General features: G+C 51.7%; 1 protein-coding gene across 9 annotated transcripts in view; it reads left to right on the top strand.

Moving 5' to 3' along the window:
* The window catches only part of RFFL (ring finger and FYVE like domain containing E3 ubiquitin protein ligase), a 63,545-nt gene extending 38,069 nt beyond the window's left edge, over window positions 1-25,476 (top strand). For 6 of the 9 annotated variants that reach the window (XM_078063617.1, XM_036078718.2, XM_078063610.1 and 3 more), the window contains exons 2-7: window positions 8,543-8,730; window positions 14,143-14,538; window positions 17,317-17,400; window positions 18,359-18,569; window positions 19,939-19,962; window positions 22,806-25,476. In XM_078063617.1, coding sequence (XP_077919743.1) covers window positions 8,551-8,730; window positions 14,143-14,538; window positions 17,317-17,400; window positions 18,359-18,569; window positions 19,939-19,962; window positions 22,806-22,987 — 1,077 coding nt within the window. In that variant the 5' untranslated portion in view covers window positions 8,543-8,550 and the 3' untranslated portion in view covers window positions 22,988-25,476. Of the gene's footprint in view, window positions 1-5,598; window positions 5,723-8,542; window positions 8,731-14,142; window positions 14,539-17,316; window positions 17,401-18,358; window positions 18,570-19,938; window positions 19,963-22,805 lie in introns of all 9 variants that reach the window. The other 3 variants (XM_078063588.1, XM_036078716.2, XM_078063594.1) reach the window with 3 other exon arrangements.
* Window positions 25,477-26,470: the final 994 nt, after the last annotated feature.

Raw genomic sequence — 26,470 nt, 5'->3', positions numbered from 1 at the left:
GTAGGATAGGGAGAGGAATTTATGAAATCATCGAGCTTAAAAATAGTAACCACAGCCACCTGACAGGGCTGTCCTTGGGAGACAGAGTGTGGACAGAGAGGGTGCCAAAGACAGCCTGGTAGCTCCCTACCTCACTGAAGAACAGAGGGAGGGGGGAGAACCAACAAGGAGGCTTTTGAGATAGGAGGCAAACCAACGGTGCAGAGCTGTGGAGAGTGTTTCAAGGAGGAGGGAAGGGTTGCTCGTGTCTGGCACTGCTGGGAGGTTGAATAAGAGAGAGATAGAGAAGTGTCACTTGGATCTGGCCACTTGGGATTCCATGGGGACCTTGTGAAGAAGAAATTAGGTAGAAAGGTTTAGGCGAGACTGGAGAGGGTTAAAGAGTGAATTTGAGATTGAGGAAGTGGAGTCAAGTATTTGAAGAAATTCCGATGTAGAAGAGAGCCAAGAAAAGGGCCTTTACTGAGGTCAAAATATTTTGTTACTATGTTTTGCAAATATTCTACTAGATGCTTTAAAAAACTTTTAATTGAAATATGAGTAGAGAAGTATACAAATTGTAAGTGTACGGTTTAAATTTTCACAAAGTAAACATCTGTGTATATAACCAGCACTCACGCTAAGAAACCAAATGTTACCAGAAGCCCCCTTGTGTCCCCTTCCATTTATTTTCCTACTCCTGAGGATAACCACTATCCTGTTTCTAACACCATAGATTAGTTTGCCTGTGTTTGAATTTTGTATAGATGGAACTGTTTAGTATGTGTTCATTTGTGCCTGTCTTCCTTCACTCATCGTTAATCTGTATTGTTGCGTGTATCACTGGTTTGTATATTCTCACAGCTGTATGAAAATACTGTAATTTGTTTTTCCATTCTCCTGTTGATGGACATTTGGACTGGTTTCCAGCTTGGGGCTGGGACAATCGTACTGCTGTGAACCTTCTCATGTACCCTTTTTGGTGAATGTGTTTCTGTTAGGAATATACCTGTAAGTGAAATTGCCGAGCGATGGTGTGTGTGTGTGTGTGTGTGTTACCAGTTTATACTGTGTGTTGTACCAGTTTACACTGTGTGTGTGTGTACACGTGCGTTGTACCTGTTTACACTTCTGCCAGGAATATTAGAGTTCCAGTTGCTTTAAATCCTCGCCAACAGTGGCTAGTATCCAGTTTTCCCATTTTAGCCATTCCAGTGAGCGCTTGGTGTAATATGTTGGGTTGTACTCTGTCCTTTCTTCGTGACAAGGGGAGTTTTTAAATCTGGGAGGTCTTGGAGCGTGCCTGTGTGCTGATGGGAAAGCTCCCGTCGAGATGGAAAGCAAAGGCTCTGTATACTGTGCAGCCCATTCCCCTCAGACTGATTTTGTTATTATTTGAGTGATTGTGGGATCAGGACGACTTCTTGTAGCCCTTAGAGCACCGGCTTCACAGTTTAAGTGATTTAGGGTCACATCTTGGCTTTACTACTCTCTAGCTATGTCCTTTAACAGGTATTTTACTCTCAGAACCTTGGTTTTCTTACCTGAAAATGGGGTGAAATCCCTAATGTGCCTTGCCGGATTGTGAGGATAAAGCACTAGGTAGTCCCTAGCTCAGTGCCTGGCAGATGAGAAGCATCCTTCCAGTGAAGAATGACTACTTTCTTCTTTACTTCTCAAACCATGTAATTACTTATCAGTTATTTCAGAGAGGCATAACTAAGCCATATTGATAGGCTTTCATAGCATTTCCTTTCAAAGTCATTGCAATTGTACTTTAATTGCTTTTTTAAGGATAATATACAAGATGAAGCAAAATGCATTCTGTATTAATGATCCTCAACATGGACAACTTTTCCTAGTGCTCTTATAACCCAGCTGCTTTGAACAATTCCGGGAATATATATGGTAGTGACCGCAGGCGGGCTTGTCACGGAGCTGCTTTCTGGTTTGCCACGTCAGAAGGGTACTTCTTTGAGGATTGAGGGCATCGTAATTAGGTTTTTTAAAAAGGATTTTTGTGAAGTCTTACACAGTGGGTTCACCCTAAGTCCGTTAATTCTGAGATCTTCTGTCTGTGAAAAGCCCATTGCTGCAGAAGTACCTTGGGACCCAGAGCAGTTAATTAAAATCCAAATAGATGGGAGGAGAACCTTGGGGACGTGACTTTACTGCCTTAGATTTGGGTGGTTAGCAAGATGGTTTGGAGCCGCATTGCACACTAGCACTTACTTTCCTAGGGCCCTGACATTCTTCCCCTTCTACTCCATGGGTCCATTCTGACCCTTCTCTCCTCCTTGGGAAAGCCCATGACAACCACTGATCCGCTTAAAATGATTTGCCTGGGGCAGGTGAACAAGTGGAGAAGTGACTGTCTTAAAATTACTTAGGATTCTAGGACTTAATGGGGAGAAATCACATTATCTCCCTTCTTGCCTCTAACTACGACTGTACTCAGCCTAGGTCATTTATCTTACCCTGTTATTAAAACTGTAATTTTCCTGTTCAGCAGAGCTTAGTCTCCCAAGAAATGCCAGCATCCTTGTCAGGCTGACAAACTCCCAGGTGCTGACTAGCCGTCCTGGCCCCCGCCCGCGGGGCTCCTCCAGAGGGAGGAGCAAGTGTTCTCATCCCCCTTGGCCTGACACCTCCCCTCTTTCTCCTGGGGCAGGCCCAGTGGAAGAGGTGGGCCCGGCAGGTTTCCAGCAAGCTCTGTGGGATAGCTGTGGGAGATTGTATTTGAGGCTGAAATCACCAAGTCCTCCTCTTTTCTGAGGAGGGTGAGGGGACTGCGGGTGGGGTGGGGAGAGTTTTAAGCCCTACGAGAAGATCTGGTCATTTTCTTTCAAGATTGGGAGGCTTGCAGATCGGAGAGCGGAGTTTCTCCCAGTGTGGCCATAGGTAGAGCTCATCACACGCCCCGCAGTTGGTTCTGCTTCCAGCCCTTTGGCAACATCATCATATGCCAAGTGTGCCTGTCGGTCTGGGGCCAAGGGAGGAGAAAATACGGCCAAGTTTGTGTGGCAGTGTTCAAATGACCAACTCTTTCCTTGCACTCCTTGAAGTAACCCCGAATTTAGTTGTTATTTAGGCGTAGCGTTTTCCGGTTTGGCAAGAGAGTACTTTTAACTGACCCCTTTAGGAAATGGTATTTAAATATAGGTCAAAAAGAGTAAAAGCCTAGTCTACTGACGTTGGTACCCCTGTTCGGCTGGGCTGAGCAAGTCTGTAGGTATTTTAGCCCTGGAGACTTTCCACCGTGCCAGTCCCTTCCCCGCGTATACGTGTGTCCGGGATAAGACTCAGTCCTCCACCGGCACGGGGAGGCCTAGGCAATAACCCAGAGGCACATTTCAAGTCTTCTCCCAGAGCCAAGTCCTTCTGAGCCTAGTAACCAGAGACTTGGCGTAGGCCGATGGCTTTTCTTTCTGAGCTCGTCACAGGAGGCGGTTCAGATTAGAAGCAAAGTTGGGGCGCCTGGGTGGCTCAGTTGGTTGAGCGTCTGCCTTCGGCTCAGGTCATGATCCCAGGGTCCTGGGGTCGAGCCCCGCATCGGGCTCCCTGCTCGGCGGGAAGCCTCCTTCTCCCTCTGCCTGCCGCTCCCCCTGCTGGTTCGGTCTCTCTCTCTCTGACAAATAAATAAATAAAATCTTTAAAAAAAAAAAAGATGAGAAGCAAAGTTGAGAGAAAATAGTGCTGAGGGAGATAGGTTGTCTTGGTTCTCGGCTTGAGGAAGAGCTTTCTTTGCTATCCTGCCCGGGCGGCAGAGTTGAGCGAGACGGCAGCGCCTCATTGGGCTGGAGACCGCTGGGGGCCAGGACCTGGTGGCCATGGCTTTTGCTGTTCCTGGGGCCCAGCAGGCCACCAGTGCTCCCTGCGCGCTCGGGAGAGCACAGGAATTTAAACAACAGACGGCTGGCCGGCCTGCCGTTATTTTCCCCTCGATCGCGCTTTACCAAGCGGGCCTGGCCGTCCTGCGGCAAAGTCCTCCTCGGCTCTCAGAAGAAATTGCCCCGTGCAGATTCCTTGTGCGCAGGAAAAGTTTGTTTTCTTCTTGTGGTTAACTGCATCCCCCTCCTTGCCTTTGTACTTCATTCGTTCACCTTTGTCTGAGGAGGCTGTAAGCTTCTCTTGGGTGACTTCTCTCTTCCCTCCGTTCCAGTCTCTGGTGAGAGGTGACATTTCTCCTGCCCCCAAACCTGTCGGCAGGTCTCCTTCCTTCCTTCCTTCCTTCCTTCCTCCCTCCCTTCCTCCCTCTCTTCCTTCCTTCCTTCCTTCCTCACAAGCAGGGGGAGCGGCAGGCAGAGGGAGAGGGAGAAGCAGACTCCCCATGGAGCAGGGAGCCCAATGTGGGGCTCGATCCCAGGACCCTGGGATCATGACCTGAGCCGAAGGCAGACACTTAACCGACTGAGCCACCCAGGCGTCCCAGCAGGTCACCTTTCTTTCTGCTCCTGGCCCTTACTCCCACCATTTGTTATCAGCTTCCCTTCCTCTGCAGGCTCTTCATCTTTGGGGGTCTCCTCTACAGTCGATGCATGCGTCTGCATCGCCGTCTTAGTGACCTGGATCCTCTTCAGCTCCCGCCCTTCCCTTCACGGCCAGAAGTTTCTTCAGAGAATAGTTTATCCTTAGGGTCTGTGCACATCCTCACTTCCCCGTCACTTTCCGACTTACAGCTGTCAGTCAGCTTCTCTCTTCCTTATCTGCTCCGGCCAAGAGCACGCTCACATTTTCCTAAAACTAGGTCCATCAGGCATTTTGTATTCCTGTATTCCACTCTCCGGGTCATTCAACAGCATCAGTCATTTCTTCTTGAAACTCAAAACCCTCTTCCAGATCGCCCACTCTGAGCAGTCTTCCTGCCACTGTTGTGATTGTTTCCCCCGCTAGCCCTTTAGGTTGGGCGCCCCCGGGGGTTCTCCCAGGCCGTCCTCTGTAACCCCAATGTCCAGTCAGTCTTTTGCCCTGTTCCGGCTTTTCATGTTTCTGGTGGTCTGAGGATTCCCAGACTTTCTCCTCAACCAGGACTCTTCCCTTTGTGTGCCGTGTATCCACCAGCAAGTCCCCCGGGTACAAAATGCAACCCATCATCGTAATTGCCCCGCTTCCTTCACACACAGACGCATGCCTCGTCCTGAGGGCTTTGTCCCTTACTCCTGTTAACAATTCCACTCTGTGTCCTATTGTGTAATTCAGAGACCCTGGGATTCATCCAAGACTGTTTTCTCTCCCCCTTCTTCCACCGCTTCAATCCATTGACACATCCCACGAGTTCTGTCAGAGATCTGTCTGTCCCTTTCTCCTCCTGTCTTGCCTCTGCCACACCAGCTGCCTGCTTCCAGCCTGCCTACTGTCAGAGTGCCCACTATAAAATACAAATAAGATCACAAAACGAGATTACTTGAACCGCTCATTGTGTCCCACTGCCTATAGGATAAAGTCCACGTTCCTTACCATGGTTTTTCGTGGCTGCTTGTTTGCCTGCCATGCCCTCATCCATCCCACCCCTACTCTTGGCCCAACCAAACATTTTGTAGTTTCTTTAATGCCATGTTGCATGCTGTTTGCTTTTTCTTGAAAATTCCTTTTACTCTGGGCTTCCTGATGAATCCCCAGCTACTCCAACAGGAGGATATGTGTGGCACATCATTTGAGAAGTCTTCTCCGGTCACCCCTCCGCCCCTGAAGAGCTGCTTGTGTCTCTATCTTCATAGCCCCCGGTATGCTGTACGAATCTCTGGTAAGGCACTGATTACTCTGAAATTTCTTGTTTGGGTTTTACATTTCTTGTTCCTCTCCTTGACCATGAACTCCTCAAGGGCAGGTTCTCTGCCTTACTCACCTAGCACTGGAAACAGCAAGGCACTGGCTTCACTAAAGGTTGCCTGCCTGGGAGAGTGGAGATTCTGGCAGGCCAGCAATCACCCACAGCCTTGTCCCAAGGTCGCTCTGCTTCTTGCCTTGCCCCCAGCTCCTCCAGTTACTTGACCCATTCTGCTGATTTTGTCACAGATTTCTCTGTCCTTCTTTGGGATGAGTCCGGAGAGCCAAATGGTAATTGTGGGGACACCTCTAGGTTTCCTTTTTATTTGAGCCTTGCGAGAGAAACTGTAGTTGAAGCATTGTTACAATGCTCGGAGCCACGACTGATCTTTATTTAGTGCCTCACAGCCTGGAGAATGTCCAGTGAGAAAGAGAAAGCACAGAAAGGTAGAACTTGTTATAAAGATGTATGTAGTCAAGCGGGGCTTGGGCCCGGGTCTTCTGAGTCCGGATCCTGTATTCCCTTTTATTATCATATGCAGCCTCAGATGCTTTTGTCAGCAGGTGATTTAGAGAATTGAAAAATCCCTCTTTCTGGGGGGGGGGGGGGCACACTGCTGTTATCACCCTTATCTTGCCAACAGAGAACTCATCTGTTTAACTGCTCTTTCCTTTGTTATTCCATGTGAACTATTCATTACAATTGTCTTCTGGGAAGTTAGAGGCTTTGGACAAGTAAGAGTGAGTCAGAGAGAAATGTTGATGTGTAGGAAACGGAAAGAATGAACATGATTAGTTAAAATTCAAATATCGCGTGATTCATTCAGTAGTCCTTGTTGAGCCACCTGTCTGCTGGGCACTGACCCGACTGTCATGGTCCCTGTTCACACGGGGGCCACAGGCAAGCGGGGGAGACAGGTGTGGATCAGATCTGCCTATAAAAGTGAATGAATTCTTGGGCGCCTGGGTGGCTCAGTTGTTTAAGCGACTGCCTTCAGCTCAGGTCATGATCCTGCAGTCCCGGGATCGAGTCCCGCATCAGGCTCCCTGCTCAGCGGGGCGTCTGCTTCTCCCTCTGACTCTCCCCCCTCTCATGCTCTCTATCATTATCTCTCTCAATAAATAAATAGAAATCTTAATAAAAAAAAGAAAAAAGATTCTCTCTCTCCCTTAAAAAAAAAAAAAAAGTGAATGAATTCTAGATCAGGAGTCTCGGGAAGTGCTGCAAGCTAAAAAGGCCCGAGAGTCATTGGGGGACCTGAGGTTATAGCTGTGTGAGGTTATATCTGTGTTCCCCCTGCTGGGCCTCTGGCTTCCTCTGTGAGATGACTAAGGTTGAACCAGCCAGCTTCTTGTTAGTGCTTTCCAGCTTAGCACGTCTCTGAACTGCGATTTAATAAAGGCACTTTCCATAAGTCAGGAGGCAGAGAGCTGAAGGTACCGTTCTTTTGTGTGAACTGATGATTGAGCAGTAACACTAAGTGTTTCATTTATTATCTCTGTAAGCAGAGAGGTCAGGCTCCAGATGTCCATATAGACTGCCATGGTCTGGTGAGAAAAGCACACTTTTTTTTTTTTTTTTTTTAAAGATTTTATTTATTTGAGAGAGAGAGAATGAGAGAGAGAGCATGAGAGGGGGGAGGGCCAGAGGGAGAAGTAGACTCCCTGCTGAGCAGGGAGCCTGATGCGGGGCTCGATCCCCGGTCTCCAGGATCATGACCTGAGCCGAAGGCAGTCGCTTAACCAACTGAGCCACCCAGGCGCCCAAGAAAAGCACACTCTTAATCACAGCAATGCTTGGCGTTTTGGTGGACCGTTTTGCAACTGTAGATTATTCTGACATTTGAGGGATTGGGTTTTCTTCTGTGATCTTAAAAAATCATCTGTCCCTTTGTCCCTAGTACCCATATTTGATATGTAAAATGGGAATCCTGTTCCAAAACTTCTTAATAAGTCCACCGAGGCACCTGTTCAGCAAGACAGCCCACATTAGTTGAGCATCTTCTGTGTGCACGACGCTGGTAGGCTGCAGTAGACACAAGAATAAGTCACCCTGCCCTCAAGGAATGTATGGTGTAGTGGCAGCAGACAGAACAGAGTGTCAGAGGTGCTGAGGGAGAGGTTTAGGTAGAGTTGGAAGTACAAAGGTAAGAGTAGTTCATGCTGCTGGCTGGCGGAGGGAAAATCAAGGGGGGGGTATGGTCTAGGAAAAGAACGTTAGGTTTAGGGTCAGAAGACCTGGGTTTTCAGAATCTCAGTTCTCTGTATATTAGCGGTGCGACCCGGACTTCTCTGAGCCTGGGTGGCCCCATCCATGTAAAGGAGATAATACCCCTCCTCTACACAGTCGGTGTGAATATGGGATCACATGCGTGTGCGCACGTGCACATGAATGATAAAGTTCCGTGTCTCTGAGCTCTAGGAGCAGGTTCATGTGCCTGAATAAAGGGGGTTTCAGGCCACTTGTAATTGCTAAGGCCATTTTTTATTCAAAATTAGATCTCAGATTAAACCACAGCAGGGACCAGCAACCTTTCAGAGGTAGTGCGCCAGCTTGGCATCCCGTGTTGTCCTGGCGGATCAGGTGTCTGTGCTCTCCTCCTGGGAGCAGTGGCAACTGTGGTGAAGCAGGAGGTGGCAAGGAATCTGTGGCCCCCGAAAACACGTCCTCACCTCGACTCCTGACTCTGGCAGCGGGTGTGGCCTGAGTTGCCCTGCTCACGTGCGCCCTCGGGAATGGAGTGGAACAGAGGTGTGTCTTAACTCTGACCTTTCTCCCCTTCCTCCCTTGCACCAGATTTTATCATGTGGGCAACCTGCTGCAACTGGTTCTGCTTGGATGGACAGCCTGAGGAGGCCCCACCGGCCCAGGGAGCCAGGACGCAGGCCTATTCCAACCCTGGGTACAGCTCCTTCCCTTCACCAACAGGCTCGGAACCAAGCTGCAAGGCTTGTGGGGCCCACTTTGCAAACATGGCCAGGAAGGTGAGTGTTGACTTCTTTTTTTTTTTTTTTAAGATTTTATTTATTTATTTGACAGAGAGAGACAGAGCAGGAACACAAGCAGGGGGAGTGGGTGAGGGAGAAGCAGGCTTCCTGCCGAGCAGGGAGCCTGATGCGGGGCTTGATCCCAGGACCCTGGGATCATGACCTGAGCCGAAGGCAGACGCTTAACGACTGAGCTACCCAGGCGCCCCAACTGTTGACTTCTTGGCTTTGTTGGCCGGCTCGGCAGCTACAACCTCAGCCCTCGGGCAAGCCTGCTGACCCCTCCACAATGCCTGCCACCTTGCCTTTGCCTGTGCGGTGCCGGTAACCCACACTGGATCCTTTCACAAAAGCATTACAGAAAGGCCACTCAAAAGCAAAGCATCTCAGCGTCAATTTGGACCCAGACAGGCCTGAATTCAGACCTCAGCTCTGCTGCTTACTAGCTGTATGACCTAGCCTTTCTGGAGATTCTTTTCCCCCATCTCTAAAATGGGGGTACAGCCGTCGTGCCTATCTCACAGGGTCGTGAGAATAACATGAGCTGGACTACCAAGGGCCCCAGCACCGTGCAGCATGCGGCAGACATTGGTGTCACTCCCTTCATTAGCTGTCGTTGTGAACGCCTGACTGCAGATTAGCCTGGTCTTCGTATCCCACGCGGTGCCGAGGACATCTCATGTACATCCAGACCCCAGCAGGACAAAGACTGGGGCTCCTTTCCTGTAGCGATTTCATGAGAAATGCTCGGCAACCGTGTTTTCCAGATTAGCGAGCAGCAGGGAAGTCACTGGCTGGATGATGGCGTGTGGGTGTGGGCCATCCTGTGCCAGTGCCCAGGGGCAGCCCATTCTCCAAGGTCAGGCACGACCGGGGCTGAGGGTGAACCCTGACTTGCGTTCTGCATTCTTCTGCAGAACAGAGAGGTCTGGAGCCCTGGATGTGAGGTTAAAGTGGCAGTGATGGGAAATTTGAGAGGAAAAGCTACTTTTAAAAATTGTTTTAGAGAGAGACAGCGAGAGAGGGAACACAAGCTGGGGGAGTGGGAGAGGGAGAAGCAGGCTTCCCGCAGAGCAGGGAGCCCGATGCGGGGCTTGATCCCAGGACCCTGGGATCATGACCTGAGCCGAAGCCAGACGCTTAACGACCGAGCCACCCAGGCGCCCTGAAAAGCTACTTTTTAAGCTATGTGCTGTATGCTAGGGACTGTTGTGAGCAATTTAGATCTTTTGGTTTCATTTAAGCCTCACAGTAACTCTATGGTAGAGGTTTTAGGGTCCCTAAACTCCCATTTTACATATGAGACACTGAGATTTAGAGTGTAACAGTTAAGAAAGAAAGAAACTGTATTTGTCAAGTTCCTGATAAATGGCATAAGAGAGATGGAAATACTTCTCCTTTTCCGGCTACATAGGTAGTGGCCCAAGATCACATGGTTATTAAATGGCAGAGCTAGGATTCAAACCCAGCTCTTTGAACTCTCAGGCTGTCTCCCAGAAGACATTCAGCATGTCCGGATTCCTGCAGCCTGCAGTGCTGACCACCCGCCCTTTCGTACCCGCAAGCTGAAGGAGGATTGGCATTTTGCCTGCGCCTCGCTGTAGTGCAGTGAGGCTGGGCACGTAGCAGAGCTTTGTCGTGATGCGCCTGGCTGCCCCGGTCACTGTGAGGACACCACCAGAGAGGCCGCTGTGGGTCGCAGGGGACTGTGGTACGGCAGGCTGCGGTGCCGCTCCCTTTACACTGAGACTGGAAGGCTGAGTCTATAGACGGAGGCCGAAGCAGGGACTGGAAGGAGCTTGGTGCCGCATGGCCTCAGTCTTCTCAGGGATGGAGATGGGGGTGGCTTTGGGATCTGAGGTGAAATGGAAGGAGGCCCGGGGTGACTTGTCACATGCCTGGCACTGAGCTTGGCGTTTCACATGTCTTCTCTCTTTGAATCTTTAACAAAATATATACTATTATTTGTTCCCATTTTATAGATGAAGAAATTGCTCTATTTTTTTTTTAAAGATTTATTTATTTATTTATTTGACAAGACACAGCAAGAGAGGGAACACAAGCAGGGGGAGTGGGAGAGGGAGAAGCAGGCCTCCCGCTGAGCAGGGAGCCTAATGTGGGACTTGATCCCAGGACCTTGGGATCATGACCTGAGCCGAAGGCAGACGCTTAACGACTGAGCCACCCAGGCACCCCAGAAATTGCTCTATTTAAGGTGGTTGTTTCAAGGACTCCTCAGGTGCATCTAGAGTCTGTTGGGTAGTCATAGGTCTTGCTGTTTTCATTGTTTTACACTGAGAAATGCTAGGAACAACTGCTGGCCGAAGTGGCAGAGTAATTAGCATGAAAGGACCTTTGTTTAAATGAGGCAGCGTGAATTTGCCGTAGGTTTGTTTGAACCTTTTTTTAAAAAATATCATTTATAGTCTGTGGAGTGGGGAACAGAGAAGGAGCAAAGAGGACAGTGACGGTGACCAGGCTCAGGGACCAGCATGCTAAGCATGTTGAAAAGCATGTTGGGGCGCCTGGGTGGCTCAGTCATTAAGCATCTGCCTTCGGCTCAGGTCATGATCCCGGGGTCCTGGGATCGAGCCCCACATTGGGCTCCCTGCTCCGTGGGAGGCCTGCTTCTCCCTCTCCCTCTGCCCCTGCTTGTGTTCCTGCTCTCGCTGTCTCTCTGTCAAATAAATAAATAAAATCTTAGAAAGAAAGAGAGAGAGAGAAAGGAAGAAAGAAAGAGAAAGAAAAAAAAGAGAGAGAGAAGGAGCCTAGGGGAAGGCCGGTGAGGAGGAGCCCTGTCCGGCCGAGGAGTCTGGGGAATGCGTGTGTGGCTGGGTAGGAAGAGGGAAGGGCAGAGGAGCAAGGGCGAGCAGGCCCCGGAGCATCCCTGAAGTTGGTGTGGCCGTTTGCTGCTGGAGGTTTGTGTGTCCTCTTGGTGTGTTTGCAAGCATGTTGGCTCCACTAATTCATCTTTCAGGCCCCCTGCTTCCTCAGTCGCGCGCGGTTTGCTTCAGTTGAGACGGACGAGTTTCCTTCGCTCATTCTGCCCATCTGTGTTGATAGCCAACTTCTCCTTTGCAAACTGGGCGTTCAGCCTGGAGCGCCGTCCTATTCCTAGAGGGCATGTTTCGGATGCAGGCCGACTTCAGAGTCCCTGGTGAGCCAGGGGACGCGGAGAAGCTGGGGTGCTGCCTTTGCATTCTGGTCTTGTCTCCAATAAGCCGTGCATGTTTGAAGAAAGAATAGAGAGTTGTTTAGATCTGGCTGATGGAGCATCTCAGGGCTTTTTAATTGTGTCAGGCTAGGTCTTGTCAGACTGCACGGACTTGAGTCACGTTCCATGTCCTACAGCGTCTGACACTGAAGCCTCTTCATTGCACTCCCAGTCATCCTAAACGCGTTTCATTTCCCAACAGAAAAGCCTTTGATATAAAGGAACCCCCAAGACCCCGAAACGTCCATTTTCCACCTGAGCGGCTGCAGGTCCCAGAACCGTTAGGACGCTAGTGCAGCCCTGCGTCCTTTTAAGTCGGCCTCTGAGCGTGTTATGGTCTGGCTGTAACTATAGAGAGTGAGGGAGCTTGATATGCGTCCTTTCGAAACGCCTTTCGCTATTCACAGTCACACGTGGGTGGTGAACGTTCTGCCCGCTTCCCCGTCCACACGCAGGACTCCTGGACAGAGCCGGGCTCCGCTGCCTCAGCTGTGGCGCCTTCGCCAGCCCTGCGCCGGAGTCCGATTTCGGTGATGAGAATCTCAGTCTCCCGGGCATTCTTGTTACTCTGCATTCAGTTTTCCCTACTTAGAAAAGAGGGATCAGAAATAGGTTAATGCTCAAGTTACCAGAGGATGAAAAGTTCTTCATTTCTTTAAAGGACTGGTGAGTGTGCTCCCGGGACCATCCCAGTGTGCCCAGGAACTCCCTCTGCTGTGGGAGTGCGGCTGCGCTCGGCCGGAGCAGAGCTCAGTCCGATGTCACTGTGCGGGCTCAGGAGCGAGCGCTGGTGTGGTGTGGCTTGTGCTGTTGTGTGCCGACTGCGGGCTGAGACCTGTGCGCGCACAAACCACGAGCTCCCTGATCGGCTCCAGAGGCTCCACCCCTTACCCGCCCCCGTAGCTGTCTGAGTGTTTGTCTTGGATACGCTGTTCTGTGCCACTGGATTCCCGGTGCTCTGAGTGGGCCTTCCTGGGGTGGGGGAGCCTGGGCACAGCCTCTGTGGATGGGGCACCGGGCGGGGGTTTGGCGATGGAGAGCCAGGCCCTGGACTGGGTCCTGCTGTCGGCTTGGGCGGGGCCGAGTCAGGCAGCGTGGCCTGGTGGGAAGGGCGTGACTGTGGGCATTCCACAGGGACAGGCTTTGAGCGTGAACCCCAGCTCTGCTGTTCCCTGCCCGCCCTTGAGTGCGATGCTTCATCTCTCTAGGCCTCGCTTGCTTTGTCTGTGACATAGGGAGGTACATTAGTAATTATTAGTGATGTGGGTTTTTTTTTTAAGACGTTTTATTTTTTATTTGACAGAGATAGAGTACAAGCCTTGGGGGAGGGGCAGGCAGAGGGAGAAGCAGGCTTCCTGCTCAGCAGGGAGCCCGATGCGGGGCTGGATCCCAGGAACCCAGGATCATGACGTGAGCCGAAGGCAGACACTTAACCGTCTGAGCCACCCAGGCGCCCCGATGATGTATGTTAATACGTGATACAGTGATAGAGTAATACTTTGCGGGGTTGCTTTGAAAATTAAATGACAAGCTCTAGCACCTAGTAGCCTCTCAGTAAATTTAATCAATAATATTAATAATAATCACCATCGTACTTATGCATTTGCTTTCTATTCTCAGCAATAGAGTAGAAAAAAATCATAGTTCAGGATTTGAATCCTGGCTCTCAAAATTAGCTCGCGTTTCCTAACAATAATAATTAAAATACTTACCCTGAAGAATCATGTGTCACAATACGCTAAATGCATTGTCTCTTAACTGTAGGGCAATCCTGAGATGTAGGTACTGTCATCACCCCCATTTTACAGATGAGGGAACTGAGGGCCAGAGAGGCTAAGTTACACACCCAAGGTGACACCATAAAAAAATGGAGGAGGCAGACTAAATGAAAATGTGGGCTTTTTTGATTAGAATCGAAACCCTCTGTTTCTCTATCTGCAATAAAAAAAGTAAGTCTCAACTGGAATAATGAATGTAGTGTCCTGGATGTGGGCACATAGGTGCCTACGGGGGGGTGTGCCACCTCTGAGTGGTGCTTACTGAAATCAAGGTAGCTTGCACTCTGATGTAAGGAGGTAGCTTCGTATCAGCAGGAGTGATCAGGGGAGTCCCGCTCGGCATGGCGGCCCTGAGCCCCCCTCCCGCTGTCTTGTTCTCAGTCTGACATGGTTCCCTCTGCCTCTTGGTCTAAGCAGCAGACCTGCCTGGACTGCAAGAAGAATTTCTGCATGACCTGTTCAAGCCAAGTGGGGAACGGCCCCCACCTCTGCCTCCTCTGCCAGCGGGTCCGAGCCACAGCCTTTCGGCGGGAGGAGCTCATGAAGATGAAGGTGAAGGACCTGAGGGACTATCTCAGCCTCCATGACATCTCTACCGAAGTGTGCCGAGAGAAAGAGGAGCTGGTGCTCTTGGTGCTTGACCAGCAGGAGGGCAGGACTCGCGCCCCCCCCTTGTCCCCGGACTTCCCCGAGCAGCAGGCCTTCCTGGCCCAGCCTCACGCCGGCACAGTACCTCCTACCTCGGCGAGCCTCCCCTCTTCGCCCACACAAGCCACGTCTGTGTCCCCGGCCCCGGCTCAGGAAAGCCAGCAGGTACGCGCCGGTTTACAGCCCCTGCCCGTGTCTGCCGCTTTGCGGGCTCAGTCTGCTCCCCTGCCTGCACTGCGGGGTGGGGGGGTACGGTATGATCAGGGGAGGCCCTTCTGCCTACTGCGGCAGGGATGTTTTCTGGACCTCAGACTCCTGTTTGGGTTTTTTTCAGAGGTGATCATGCATGGTACCAGGTATTTTTGATGTTTTTAATACATACCTATCCCAGCTAGTCATTTTTGAAAAACTCGTTCCAGAAACATTTTGAGAAAACTCACTGTTAACTCTCTAAATTTCGTTCTGTTCAGACTGCCCTCCTGCTTACCTTTGTTAAGGTCTTCTTAGCGGGTAGGGAACCATCACAGGGCGCAGAGGGAAAGGCACATGTCGACGGAAGGGGGCCGGTCACGGCTTCTGTGGCCAGTCACTGCTTGGGCCAGGTCATGGTTGGCATGTTCTCGAACCGGAAGTTGCCTTGTCATCGTCCCGGGGGAGGGGCGCTCAGAAATGGTCAGCGAAGAGCGGCCCGTTGGCTGGGCTGCGGACTGCGCAGGGGCCGTGCAGAATGGCGGGTGCCCTCAGAAGGCCCCCGCGGGAGCGGGGTAGACGGGCAAAGCAGCTGTTGGGCTCCAGTGAGCCCGGGAGACGTAACCAGTGCGTGAGGGCTGATGGCATCCCATAGATAAGACTTCAGTGCCTCAGTGACCTTTTGGTGTATGTGGCTTGGGCCGTAGCCGGGGCATTCGGACCAATCTGTCGCTGACTCTTTGGTCACCTCGGGCAAACTTCGAGCCTTCAGCAGTGAAATGGGGCTAGTAATCCCAGGGCACTGTGGCTCCTGGCAGGCTGTTGGGAGGACCGGCTGGCATGACAGCAGCTCTGAAGAGCTGGGAGCTCCGTCCGGCTGGCGCAGCACCAGGGTTGTGTGCGGCGTGGCTGGCCGCCGCCTCCGGTGTGCGAGCACTGGGCCCCTGATTCAGCTCTGGCGGGCACCAGGGCATAAAGGCCGGGCCGCACTCCGCTCCCCTGGCGGCCCGAGGTGAGCTCTGCCCGGCGTCCGCCTCCCGCGTGGGCTCCTCCCTCGGCTCGGTGGAGCACTCCTCTCTGTCTTGGGGGGGGGGGCCCAGGGCCTAACTGGAGGGAATTGTTTTTCCCTGAAGAACCTTCAGGTGGATTTTGCAATGAAAGCAGGGGGTTCTAAATTTCCTGTCGTTAACCAGAAATTCCAGACTTCAGCTGCGGGTCCCACGCAGGCGCCAGATCTCATCGGGTCCTTTGTGTCAGCTCGCATCCCCTGTCCCGGTGAGATCTGCGTTTGTCAAGCCGGGAGAACAGACGTGGGGAAGTCAAGTGACTTGTGCAGGCTACCCGAACCTAGGATGCAGATCTGCCCGGGGCGCCTGCCCCCCAGAGTTCTTGCCCTTTACCTCTAGTGCCCTGGCAGTGGTTGCTGGGGAAAGAAGTGGGTGGAGGAAGCAAAATGGTGGACAGATACGATTTAAGAGATTTTAATTTAGCCAGTAGGCAAACTGAAGAGACAAGAGCATGCTTTGCAGTGGGACATCCAGTTTCTCTTCCTAGGAAAAAAAAAAAAAAACATACAGAAGCCCTTCTTTAGGAACAGGTTAGGCTTGGAGAGACTTTGTAACTCCAGGGTAACACCAGGAGACTGGTGGGTGCCACGTTTCCATAAAGCTAAGGGGAGACGGTGTGGGATGCATCCCCGTACACGTATGCTGTATGCGTGCTCCTCTGACCACTTGGCATTTTGGATGATGGTGGTAATTTCTACTTTCATCTCCATTATAGTTATTTGCCTCTTAACCAACTCTGTGTTAGGCATTCTAATCTGGAATGAGTGGTTGGGGCCATGGGTGACTGGTTTCCTGGGACTGTTCCCTTTATTGGTGTTCCGAGAGTCTAGAGGAAAGGCCTGTGAGCTCAGACACGTCTTTGCTCTGGGCTCATACCAGGCCCTTTGCCTGGAGGGAGCAGTCAGTGAAGAGTGTCTGGTGAAGGGGTTTGTGGCTTAAAGGGTGATGGGACGAGGAGGCTCACAGTTTGAACTACTGTTTGGCAAAACCTTTTGAGAAGTTAGAATTCCAAACTCCTTAAGCATAGACATCTGTCTTTATAGTTTTAGGCTAATAGATGCTTAGGTGCGTTAAAATAATTTTTGACCAGGCTTCAAGATAGTTCTTAGTACTAGTGAGCGCTGCTGGTTGGAGCCCATTTCTAGAATGGTGGAGCAGTGACTGGACAGAGTGGTGAGGGACTAAGAACTGTTTCCTCTGTGTCAGAGGAGGAAGCCAGGGAGATGTAGCGTGGAGGCAGGAAGACATGGTATGAACGATCTGTAAGAAAGCGGTGCTCATTGCTGCTCGGGACAGAGCCCAGAACGGTGGGTGGGAGTGAACGGGGAGGGCGGTGTGGGCTCAGTGTCCAGGAGAGACCGGATGGCAGTTAGAGAGCAGTCCCGCAGTGGCGTGGACTTGTGCTCTTCCTCGCGTTCGGACTGTTCGAGCTGAGACCACACTGACGGTGAGTGGCCGCTCATGCCATGCTGGTGGGGAGCAGAATTAGCGACCTTCTCGTTTTGGAGTTGAAATCTGTTTGTGTCATGTCTCTGCCCGACAAAGTCGGTACTAGGGAGCAGGCTTCTGTAATGCTATTGTTCGAGACACCAGGTTCCTGGGGAGATGGGAACATGTTTCGATGTGGAATGAGCTGGGAAGAGGCCCGCATCTCTGTGCGTGTGATGGCACCTTTCTCTTCCCACAGGCCAATGGCCATGTGTCTCAGGACCAAGAGGAACCCGTCTACCTGGAGAGCACAGCCAGAGCACCTGCTGAGGATGAGACCCAGGTGGGGCCTCTGCTCCGGTCCGTGCCTTTGCGTTTGCTCTTTTCTCTGGTGGTGGTAGGCGGTGATTAGGACCCTCTCAGCAGACTCAGACGTGCAGAAGAATCCGTGTGTGATGACAGTCCTACAGTTCTGTTGTCAGGGGTGGGCTTAGTGTTAGCCTTCCAGATTAGCCTTCGAAGCTGTCAGTTGTTAGGGGCAGAGTAGTGAGCTCCCAGTGGAGACTGGGGAGCCTCATGGCCCCTTCGTTTCTAGTCTCTTGATTTCCTGTAAGCTGCCGATGGGCGGGCTCCCGGTGCTGCTGTGCAAATCTTGTTCTTTTCGTCTGCTGCTAGCACACAGTAGCCATCGTCAGGGGAAGGAGGTCGGAAAATCAGGAGGAAGGATGAGCAGGGGTCAGGCCTCAGCTGTGGTAGGCCAGCCAGCGGGTACCGCCAGCGGGGCCGCGAAGCCGTGGTCGAGGTTGCGTACAGAGGCGTGCTCGCCAGGGAAGTCTGCCCCTTCCACAAGGAAGCAGCGGGGAGAGCAGAGACTGGCACCAGGCTCGCTGGTTTCTTGTGCTAGTCTTTACAGGAACCCGGTGCGGTGGGACTGCTGGGTCTCCTGTATGGAGGGGCAGACAGGCCGAGGCCGGGGAGCAACTGGCTCCATAGTGTTTAGCATCAGTCCGTGGAGGAGTCAGAATCAGGGCCATGTGACTCACACCGGTGCCCCTTCTACTCGTCCCACTGATGGGTTGGTTGGGGGCTGTGGCCGTGCCCGAGCCCGGAACCACGGGTCAGGAAGAGACTGTGGCCTCTTTGGCCATGCAGAGCGCCATGCCGGCACTCTTCCTGCCTCCGCTCCCGCTCTTCCTGAGGTCAGTCCCCGCGGGCACGGCCTGGTGAGTGCTCCGGGGTCCTCGGAGAGAGAGCTTGGGAGGTGAGAGCTGAGCCCACCAATCCCGCCGTTGCCATTGCAGTCTGTCGACTCAGAGGACAGCTTCGTCCCGGGCCGGCGGGCCTCTCTGTCTGACCTGACCGACCTGGAGGACATTGAAGGTCTGACCGTGCGGCAGCTGAAAGAGATCCTGGCGCGCAACTTCGTCAACTACAAGGGCTGTTGCGAGAAGTGGGAGCTGATGGAGAGGGTGACGCGGCTGTACAAGGACCAGAAGGGGCTCCAGCACCTGGGTGAGGCGCTGTCTGGGGGGCGCTTGCTGTCACTCTGCAGCCTGACGGCATGGCCTGACTAGGTTTCCGTGTGCTTAGCCAAGCAAGGAGTCACCTTCCACCTTGGCACCGGCTAATAATAGCTGCCATTTGAAGTTGAGTGCCGGGACCGGGCTACGCTCCGTAAACATTTATTCCGTCCTCAGGGCTGCCTGTGAAATAGGCATTATTAGCACTACCCGCCCCCCGCTTTTTTTAAGATTTATTTGAGGGGAGAGAGAGAGCACGAGCATGAGTGTAGGGGGAGGGGCAGAGGGAGAGGATCTCAAGCGGACTCCGCTGAGTGTGGAGCCCAACTCGGGGCTTGATCCTGAGATCATGGCCTGAGCCGAAACCAAGAGTGAACGCTCAGCTGACTGAGCCACCCAGGCGCCCCTGGCATTACCGTTTTAGTGTAGAGCCTGGGTGTCACTGAAGATTTCCTGGACTGATCCCGTAGCCTTTCCCACCCCGTGTTACCCTGCCATCCCCACTAGTACCTCAGCAGTACTGCTCTCAACAGTTGGGAGACGGGGAAGTGAACCCATGGTACAAGGGAAATAGATCTGTGCTGCCTGGGCCTGGGCTTTCCCTAGGGTCCTTTCCCAAAGCATTCCACACAGTATCATTTTTAGGCGATGCCCAATAAGGTAAGTTGTCTAGGTTTGTGGTTAATTGAGTTTGGGGAAGAAAACTAGGTCTTCCTGGTAGATAGTACTAAGGCAGAGAAGTCCTGCAGAAGAGGGGTGTATTTGGCTGTTTTAAACTCATTTCCTAAAATTTTACCCAGAACCTTCCCCTCCCCGACCGATTTAGCTCCTGCAATCAGCATTTTGATTCCTTGCCTGTTAGTGGTTGAAGTCCGATTCCAGGCTCTCCTATCCCACTGGTTCATCCGAGCTGGGGATGTCTGACCAGTCCTCTAGTCAGACTCACTTCCCTTTGGGGCTGTCCCCAGAATCTCCATAGAGTTGTGAGGTCCTGGGGAACAGGACATGGCCCCACCGGGGCACTCCATCCAGACTCCTTGGCTGACTGGAACAGCCGGTTCTAACACGGGCTTCAGAAGCGATAGAAAAGGGTACCGTGCCCGTGCAGTGTCCTGCCTACTTGGCAGTGTTGTTCACGCGAGCCAGCGGAATCCCTTTCTCTAAGACCGGACCAGACACACCAGCCGGGGCTGTGCGCGAGCTCTCAGCATATGAGGGGAGGGCAGGCGTCCGGCCGGGCTCTAGGCCAGCCGGGTTCCCGGGCCAGGGGAGCAGTCCGAGTGCGGCAGTTAGACGGGCTGGTGGGAGACTTTCTTCACGCCGTCACATATGCAGACCTCTTCTTTCTCTTTCCTTTTCAGTGTGTGGTGCTGAAGACCAAAACGGTACGTAGTTGCTTCTGCTTGGGACCGTGCTTAGGCTCTGAGCTCTGCGGCCCTTCCCTTCCGCCAACCCTGCTTCTTCTTAGCAGTCTAAGAATTCTGAGCATAGTGGCGTCCAGAGAGTGAGTTGGGGGAAATGCATGGGGAAGCAGGGCTTCTCAGCATCTTTAAAAATTCTCATTCTTGCCTCACCAGGAAGCGTGAAGAGTGGCAGCAGACCCAGGGACAGCTTGATTTGCATGTCTCGGGGCTGCCAGAGCTCAGGAGTGAGCATTTGTAAAATATTTAGCAAAGTGAGTGGTGGCATGTGTCACATCCGGTTCATTTTTCATACCCCTGCTGCTACGGCACTCCTTCCCCTACGGTTTTAACTCCGTTTTGGTCCGAGTGGGGAGGGTCCCTGTGGACCTTCAGGGAGATCACTTGGGATGCTTGACAACTTCTGGTACCAACCAAAAATAAAGGGAGGTGACCTGAGCCTTGTTTGTACAGGGCTGGGCGGTGGCTAGAGCTGCTCTGGGGACAGAGCAGGAAAGGGGTCACCTGTGTGCTCTCTGGACACGAGGCGCATATACCACCTCAGCTGCCACACACCCATCAGTGCGTTCAAGACCACCACGGGGCCTTCGGGGACCCCAGGACGCACTGCGGGCATCTGGCTGGGTCTGGGCTTCATTCTAAAATACCTTCTGTCTTTTTGAAAGCTTCAAGGCTGTGTGGTTGTGAGCTCTTCCCCCAAGAGAGAATGTTCTCAGAGTAGTGTTGGGGGCCTGCAAACCATTTTAAAACTTTCAGAAGACTCCAAATTTGTTATTTGGCAAAATGGCCTTTTGCTCAGAATGGGGCAGTCTTCCGGCTGATAAATTCTGAAGAGTTGATTTCTTAGCTCCCCAAAACCCTTGTGGGTTCTAGTTCCCCCCTCCCCAGTACCAAGATTGGGCTGTTCCACTTGCTGTCTTGCCGCCTTTTTTGTTTTGTTTTAAAGATTTTATTTATTTGAGAGAGAGAATGAGAGAGCGAGAGAGCACATGAGGGGGGGAGGGTCAGAGGGAGAAGCAGACTCCCTGCTGAGCAGGGAGCCCGATGTGGGACTCGATCCCGGGACTCCAGGATCATGACCTGAGCTGAAGGCAGTCGCTCAACCAGCTGAGCCACCCAGGCGCCCTTGCCGCCATTTTTTGATTCCCTGGGGGAATACTGGTAACTGAGTCGGTTGAGTCTGTTATTCCTCAGGAAATTAATACGATATTCTATAATTCACTCCAGTTCAGTTATATGTACAGTTCAGCCCTTTTCCAAACCCCTGTTAGGGCCAACAGCTGCTCCAGAGGGGTAAATCGGTTTCACTGCCTTTCACAGCTAGCCTCCCTAAGTGTTGACTTTTTGAATAGTCCAGGAAGCAGAAGAAAGTGCCGGGCAGCAGAGTACAGAGAATTCCCCTGTGGAGTGGGACAGGTGACTGGTATGAAGCCAGCTCCCTACTTATGGCTCCCTGGTTCAGGCTACAATTTAAAGATTTTATTATTTTTAGAGAACGAGAGAGCGAGTGTACAGGGTAGGGGGATGGGCAGAGGGGAAGGGAGAGGGAAAGAATCTCAAGCCGACTCTGCACTGAGCATGGAGCCCCACCTGGGGCTTCAGGCCACCATTTAAAACCTGCTGGGGATGGCTACATTGTTGGACGTGAAGGTTTTTCTGTTTGCACTAAAATAGGATACTGGCCATGCCCTCTGCACCTCCCCGCTCACATAAGCCAGCCAGCTGTTACTGAGAACTCTGTGCACTGAGCAGTTAATACTGATTTGAGAGTCCCTGTCCTCAGGCCACTTGCCCAGAAGGCCTGCCTGCCTGGATTTGAATCCTGGCTCTGCTTAGCAGCTTTGTGCCCTTGGGCAAGCCACTTAACTCCTTGGCCTCAGTGGCCTCAAGTCTATAAAATGAGTAATGAGTACTTACTTCAAGTTTTCACGAGGATTCAAAAAGAGTTAAAATATGCAAGACTCTTAGGACCCTGCCTGGCACAGCATTCTACAAATGTGAGCTGTTCGGACTCCCTTGGGAGATGTTCATTTATCAGACATTTTGAGAACACCTACCACATGATTGGCATTTTAGGGATTCAAAGAGGAAGATCTTGACCTCAGAGCATCCAACAAATACTAAGTATATAGTTGCAGAAATTGAGCGAACTGGTTGAATTAAGGAGCTCATAGGGTCGTGGGGGAGCTAAGTAGTTAGACATTTTAATGCCATGTGAGAAGCCGGGGTGGGGGTAGCACAGAATAGGGAGCCGTGATCTCTGCTGGGCTCTTCCACCAGGAAGCCTCCTCAGAGGAAGCTCTGGGGAAGGTTGTGGGACGGCACAGGGGCCCCCCAGGATCCTTGGCTATATTCAGTTGGGGATAGGTTTACTGAGAAGCCTTGCGATCCTTCATGAGCCATTTACAGTTCCATTGGTATCACACTTTTTAGAACCAGTTTTTATCTTTTCAGCATGTTCTGCCTCAGGGGATAATGAGTCCCTAAGTGCCACTTACTCACCATATTACAGCCTCAACTGTCTGAAAATTCTTTGAAGCCTTGAGGACTCTGCCTTATTTAGCTGTCCTGTTCTGGGTTGTATTTGCTCTCCAAGTACTTTATTCTGCACCTCTACGGCCTGGCCGGTAGAGGTGTGGCTGAAACAGGCAGCGGGGGGCTGATACCTGGAGTTCTAGCTGAGGGCAGTGTGTGGATTTGGGGGTGTGTCCGCAGCATGCCCCTTCTCTCCGTCCTCCGTCCCCCCGCCGCCCCCTGCACTTATGGTGTCCTCTCCCCTCCACCCCTTCTCTGCCCTGTTTGTCCAGGCGGAGCGGTGCCGCCCAGCGTGGAGGAGAACCTGTGCAGGATCTGCATGGACTCGCCCATTGACTGTGTCCTGCTGGAGTGTGGCCACATGGTCACCTGCACCAAGTGCGGCAAGCGCATGAACGAGTGTCCCATCTGCCGGCAGTACGTGATCCGAGCCGTGCATGTCTTCCGATCCTGAGGGCTGGCGCCGGCTTCTTCAGTGCCTTACAGGGACGGAGCTGGAAGGGTCTGGGCTCCAGATTAGCCAGCTTGCAGAGGGGCAGGCTAACAAGAGAATCTGCGAGCAAAGATGCGGTCACCTCTGGGCGTGCCTGTCCTGCCTCGGCGGTGCACCTCTCGGCCGGCGGAGCCCGAGGCTGGTGGGAACTGGTACAGATCGCGTGGGCAAGTTCCTGTTCCAGTGATCTTGGGGTAATGATGGTAATTGATGAAGAGAGGACTTTTCCAGAACTTGGACCAGATCTTCCTCCCTTGCTCTGTAAACTTAACAGTTCCCCCCTTCCTCCTGCACCCCGGCCATCCCCGAGCCACCTGTCTGCGTTCCAACCGTCAGAAGTCCTGGTAGAAATGGTTCTCTTCCTCCCCAGCACATTTGGATTTATTTCTGGTCTCTCTGGCTTTCTGTGCTTTAACCAGCTTTGCTAGTCTCTTGCTGCATTGCCTAAAATTCATTTGTTTCTTCAGACCAAAAAGATGTTAGCTTACCAGACCAATAGTGATCCTCCTTAGGACTAAATTTGGACCAGTAAACTTTCTCTGGTGAGAAGTGAAACACAAATGCTATTGAAAAATTTCAAAGTCATTTACAGTTGCTTCCTTAAGTGCTGGGATTGGAAGCAGTGAGTCTCCTGACCGAACCTTGGGAAGTTTGAGTCGTGTGTGTGAGATGGCCCGGGGATCATCTCTGCTGCTCTTAGGGCCTTGTGCGCCATCAATTTTAGTTTAGGGCCTGTGCACCATCCTTAATTTTAGTTTACGAGAAAAGGGAAAGTTTTGGGTGGAAGCAGTGGCTTCCTGCTTAACTTTGACTTCTCCAACACAAAGGAATTGCAAACCACTTTCCCCTGAGAATGAAGTCCCTCTTTCCCACGGAAGTTTTAAACAGGGTCTCACTGAAGGCATAAAGACTAAGGCAAGGAACCCTGCTCTTCTCTAGCCACACTTCTCGTGAAGTTCCTGGAGACCAAAACTGAACAGCTAAGGGGTATCTGAAGGTCCTGAATGAGACTGGATTCAGCCCTGGGGTAGACAGCTGCAAGTCTTAATTCCCCAGGTTAGTGGGGACTCCCTACTCCCATTTCATTTCTCAGCCTGACTTGAGGGCTGGTCTGGAAGAAGCATTCTCCAGGCCCTTTAGGAAAGACCGTACGATGAGTTAGAGGATATTCTCGAGCCTTCTTAGGGTGGTTCTACCACTGGAAGAGCCGAAGGGCTTAAGTTTGCTGGAGCTTAGCCAGGAACAGACACGTGCTATCAGAAAGAGCTGTGTGTGCTGCCGTTACCTGTGGGTGAGCTACGCAACCCCTAAGCACCTGAGGGCCTTGGCACCCCACCCCGCCCACCATCCCCCCTGCTGTGCCGTCAAGTTCTCTCAGACTGGAACCAGTCAGGACTTTGGAAAACAGTAGGAAACCTCTAAGGGGACCTGCTTATTGGTACAGACATACTTTGGCTTTCCCCCATTATCAACCATTGTTCCCCTTCGGAGGAATGAAATTATTTCATAAAGTGGTTGTCAGTTGCACACTGGGCCACTTACCTTGACATTACACCAAGTCCTGGATGATTTGATTCTGGGACAGCCTTTGTAGGAATCGGGGGAATCAAGAGAGGTCTGCGAAGAGGACCTCTTTCACCTTTTTGCTGGACAGTACATACTACAGTTTACAATGCCTACCAGCTTAGTGGAGGATTCAGCTACTTCTCGATTCCGCTGTGAAACAGGTCTACATATATATATGCAACTCAGTTACGGTCTAGTAATAACTTCAGGGCAGAAGCTGGCTCTCTCCCTACTTAAAGCTTTTCACTGCTGAGGCCTTACCTCTCCCTACCTCCCACATTCCCTCCTAGACAGAAGTTAAAAATAATATCCTGAAGGTTGTTTAGTAACCTCAGTTAAGAATTAGAACTGGTATCATTTGCTCAGTTTGGAGAAAACTTGCCTTTAAGTCTCTCGATCTCTTTTGGTGAAGGTTTCCATTCAGGAAAAAAGGTGTCTAACAATTTGTTGTTACTCATCATTATTACACCAAATAAAGGCTGGAATCCCATTTCAGTTACTATCTAACCTAGGTAGAGAACTTTTTATCTCTGAGTGCTCTCCCTTGCCCCTCATGGATCCTTGGTCTTAATTATCATGCAACATCTTAATTCTTCCAGTTACTCTGTAGCTTTGGCTGTGATCGTTCTGAGATTTCATCTGAGACTTGTTTTAAGACTTGGGAGAGCTGACCGGTTCATAATGCCTTGGAATAGCTGGATCCAAGCTAGTAACAATTAAGCTGTACAGGAATCCGTGCACTATATTGTATAAATTTGTTGAAATCTTTGAGATGTGGCTTATATTAAGATTCTCTCAGACTTCCTTGGGTGTTAAACCCAAATGTGTATTTTTTTTGTTACAGAGCTCTGCTTTATAATTTTGTAATAAAATTTCACTACAGATGCCTGTCTCATCTGGTGGAGGACACCAGAGGTCTGACAGTTCAGACTGCCAAGAGAGTTGACAGACCACATGCTGGTCCCAGGCTCTCGAGAGACCGCATTAGTTGTGGAGGTGCTTGGGCCACGTGGCCATGTGGCCATTCGGCCATTCCTGTTCCAACAGATGAGGAAACCGAAGTTCGGTAGTGTTTTGACTTGCTCAAGATCTCACAACTAGTATGTGGGAGCTGCCATGGCATAGCCTAGAAGAGGATGGGAACTGTGTAGCAAAAGGACCAGCCTTAGGACCAAGGAAGAAACACCAAGTGAGGTCAGCCGTTGACACTTATCGTGGAGAGATGGGCCTTAGAGATGTGGGTAGAGCGGAATCGAAGGCCAGCCAGCGTGCTCAGTTAAGGCTGCAGGTGACCCCGGGAGACAGCTGGTGTGCGCACAGACCTGTGTGGGGAGAGCTTGAGGATGTGCAGATCTGCCTTGGGACTTGAAGGGAGAAGAGGAAGGAATCTTGCCCGGAGGCCGTGAAGGCTGGAGGCTGAGCTGCAGCACTCTGGCCTTCTTGTTCTGTGCGCTGACCCGCTGGGCACCCAGGACGACCTACCGTCCACTGCCAACCAGCAGCGTGAACACAAAGGCTCAAAGGAGGGCAGGCCTCGAGCGCGGTGCTGGGGAGGTGTAAGATGCTGTCGCCCGGGGCGGGGGGTGTCCGTGGAAATAGAGGATTGTACAGACAGTATAATCTTGGCAGCAAAGAAAAACATGCCTGAGAAAAGACCGGAAGGAAAGAGACCGAACACCTCGGACAGGGAACTGGAGAGAACACCCAGCAAGGCCGCGTTACTCACTCCTGAGCTGCTCCTGCCGCTGGCGGGGCTGCGAGGCTGCACCCCGAGTGTAAGCCGCCGGTCAGGGCAGGGGGCTGGGTCTAGGGCAGCCGGGTCAGAGGGCAGTGACCGTGTCCTTTGGCAGAATCCCAAAGGGAATGAATGCTTTGTTC

Source organism: Halichoerus grypus, chromosome 2, assembly GCF_964656455.1.
Source record: "Halichoerus grypus chromosome 2, mHalGry1.hap1.1, whole genome shotgun sequence".
NCBI classification, from domain to species: domain Eukaryota; kingdom Metazoa; phylum Chordata; class Mammalia; order Carnivora; family Phocidae; genus Halichoerus; species Halichoerus grypus.
This window is presented reverse-complemented; position numbering and strand designations above follow the sequence as displayed.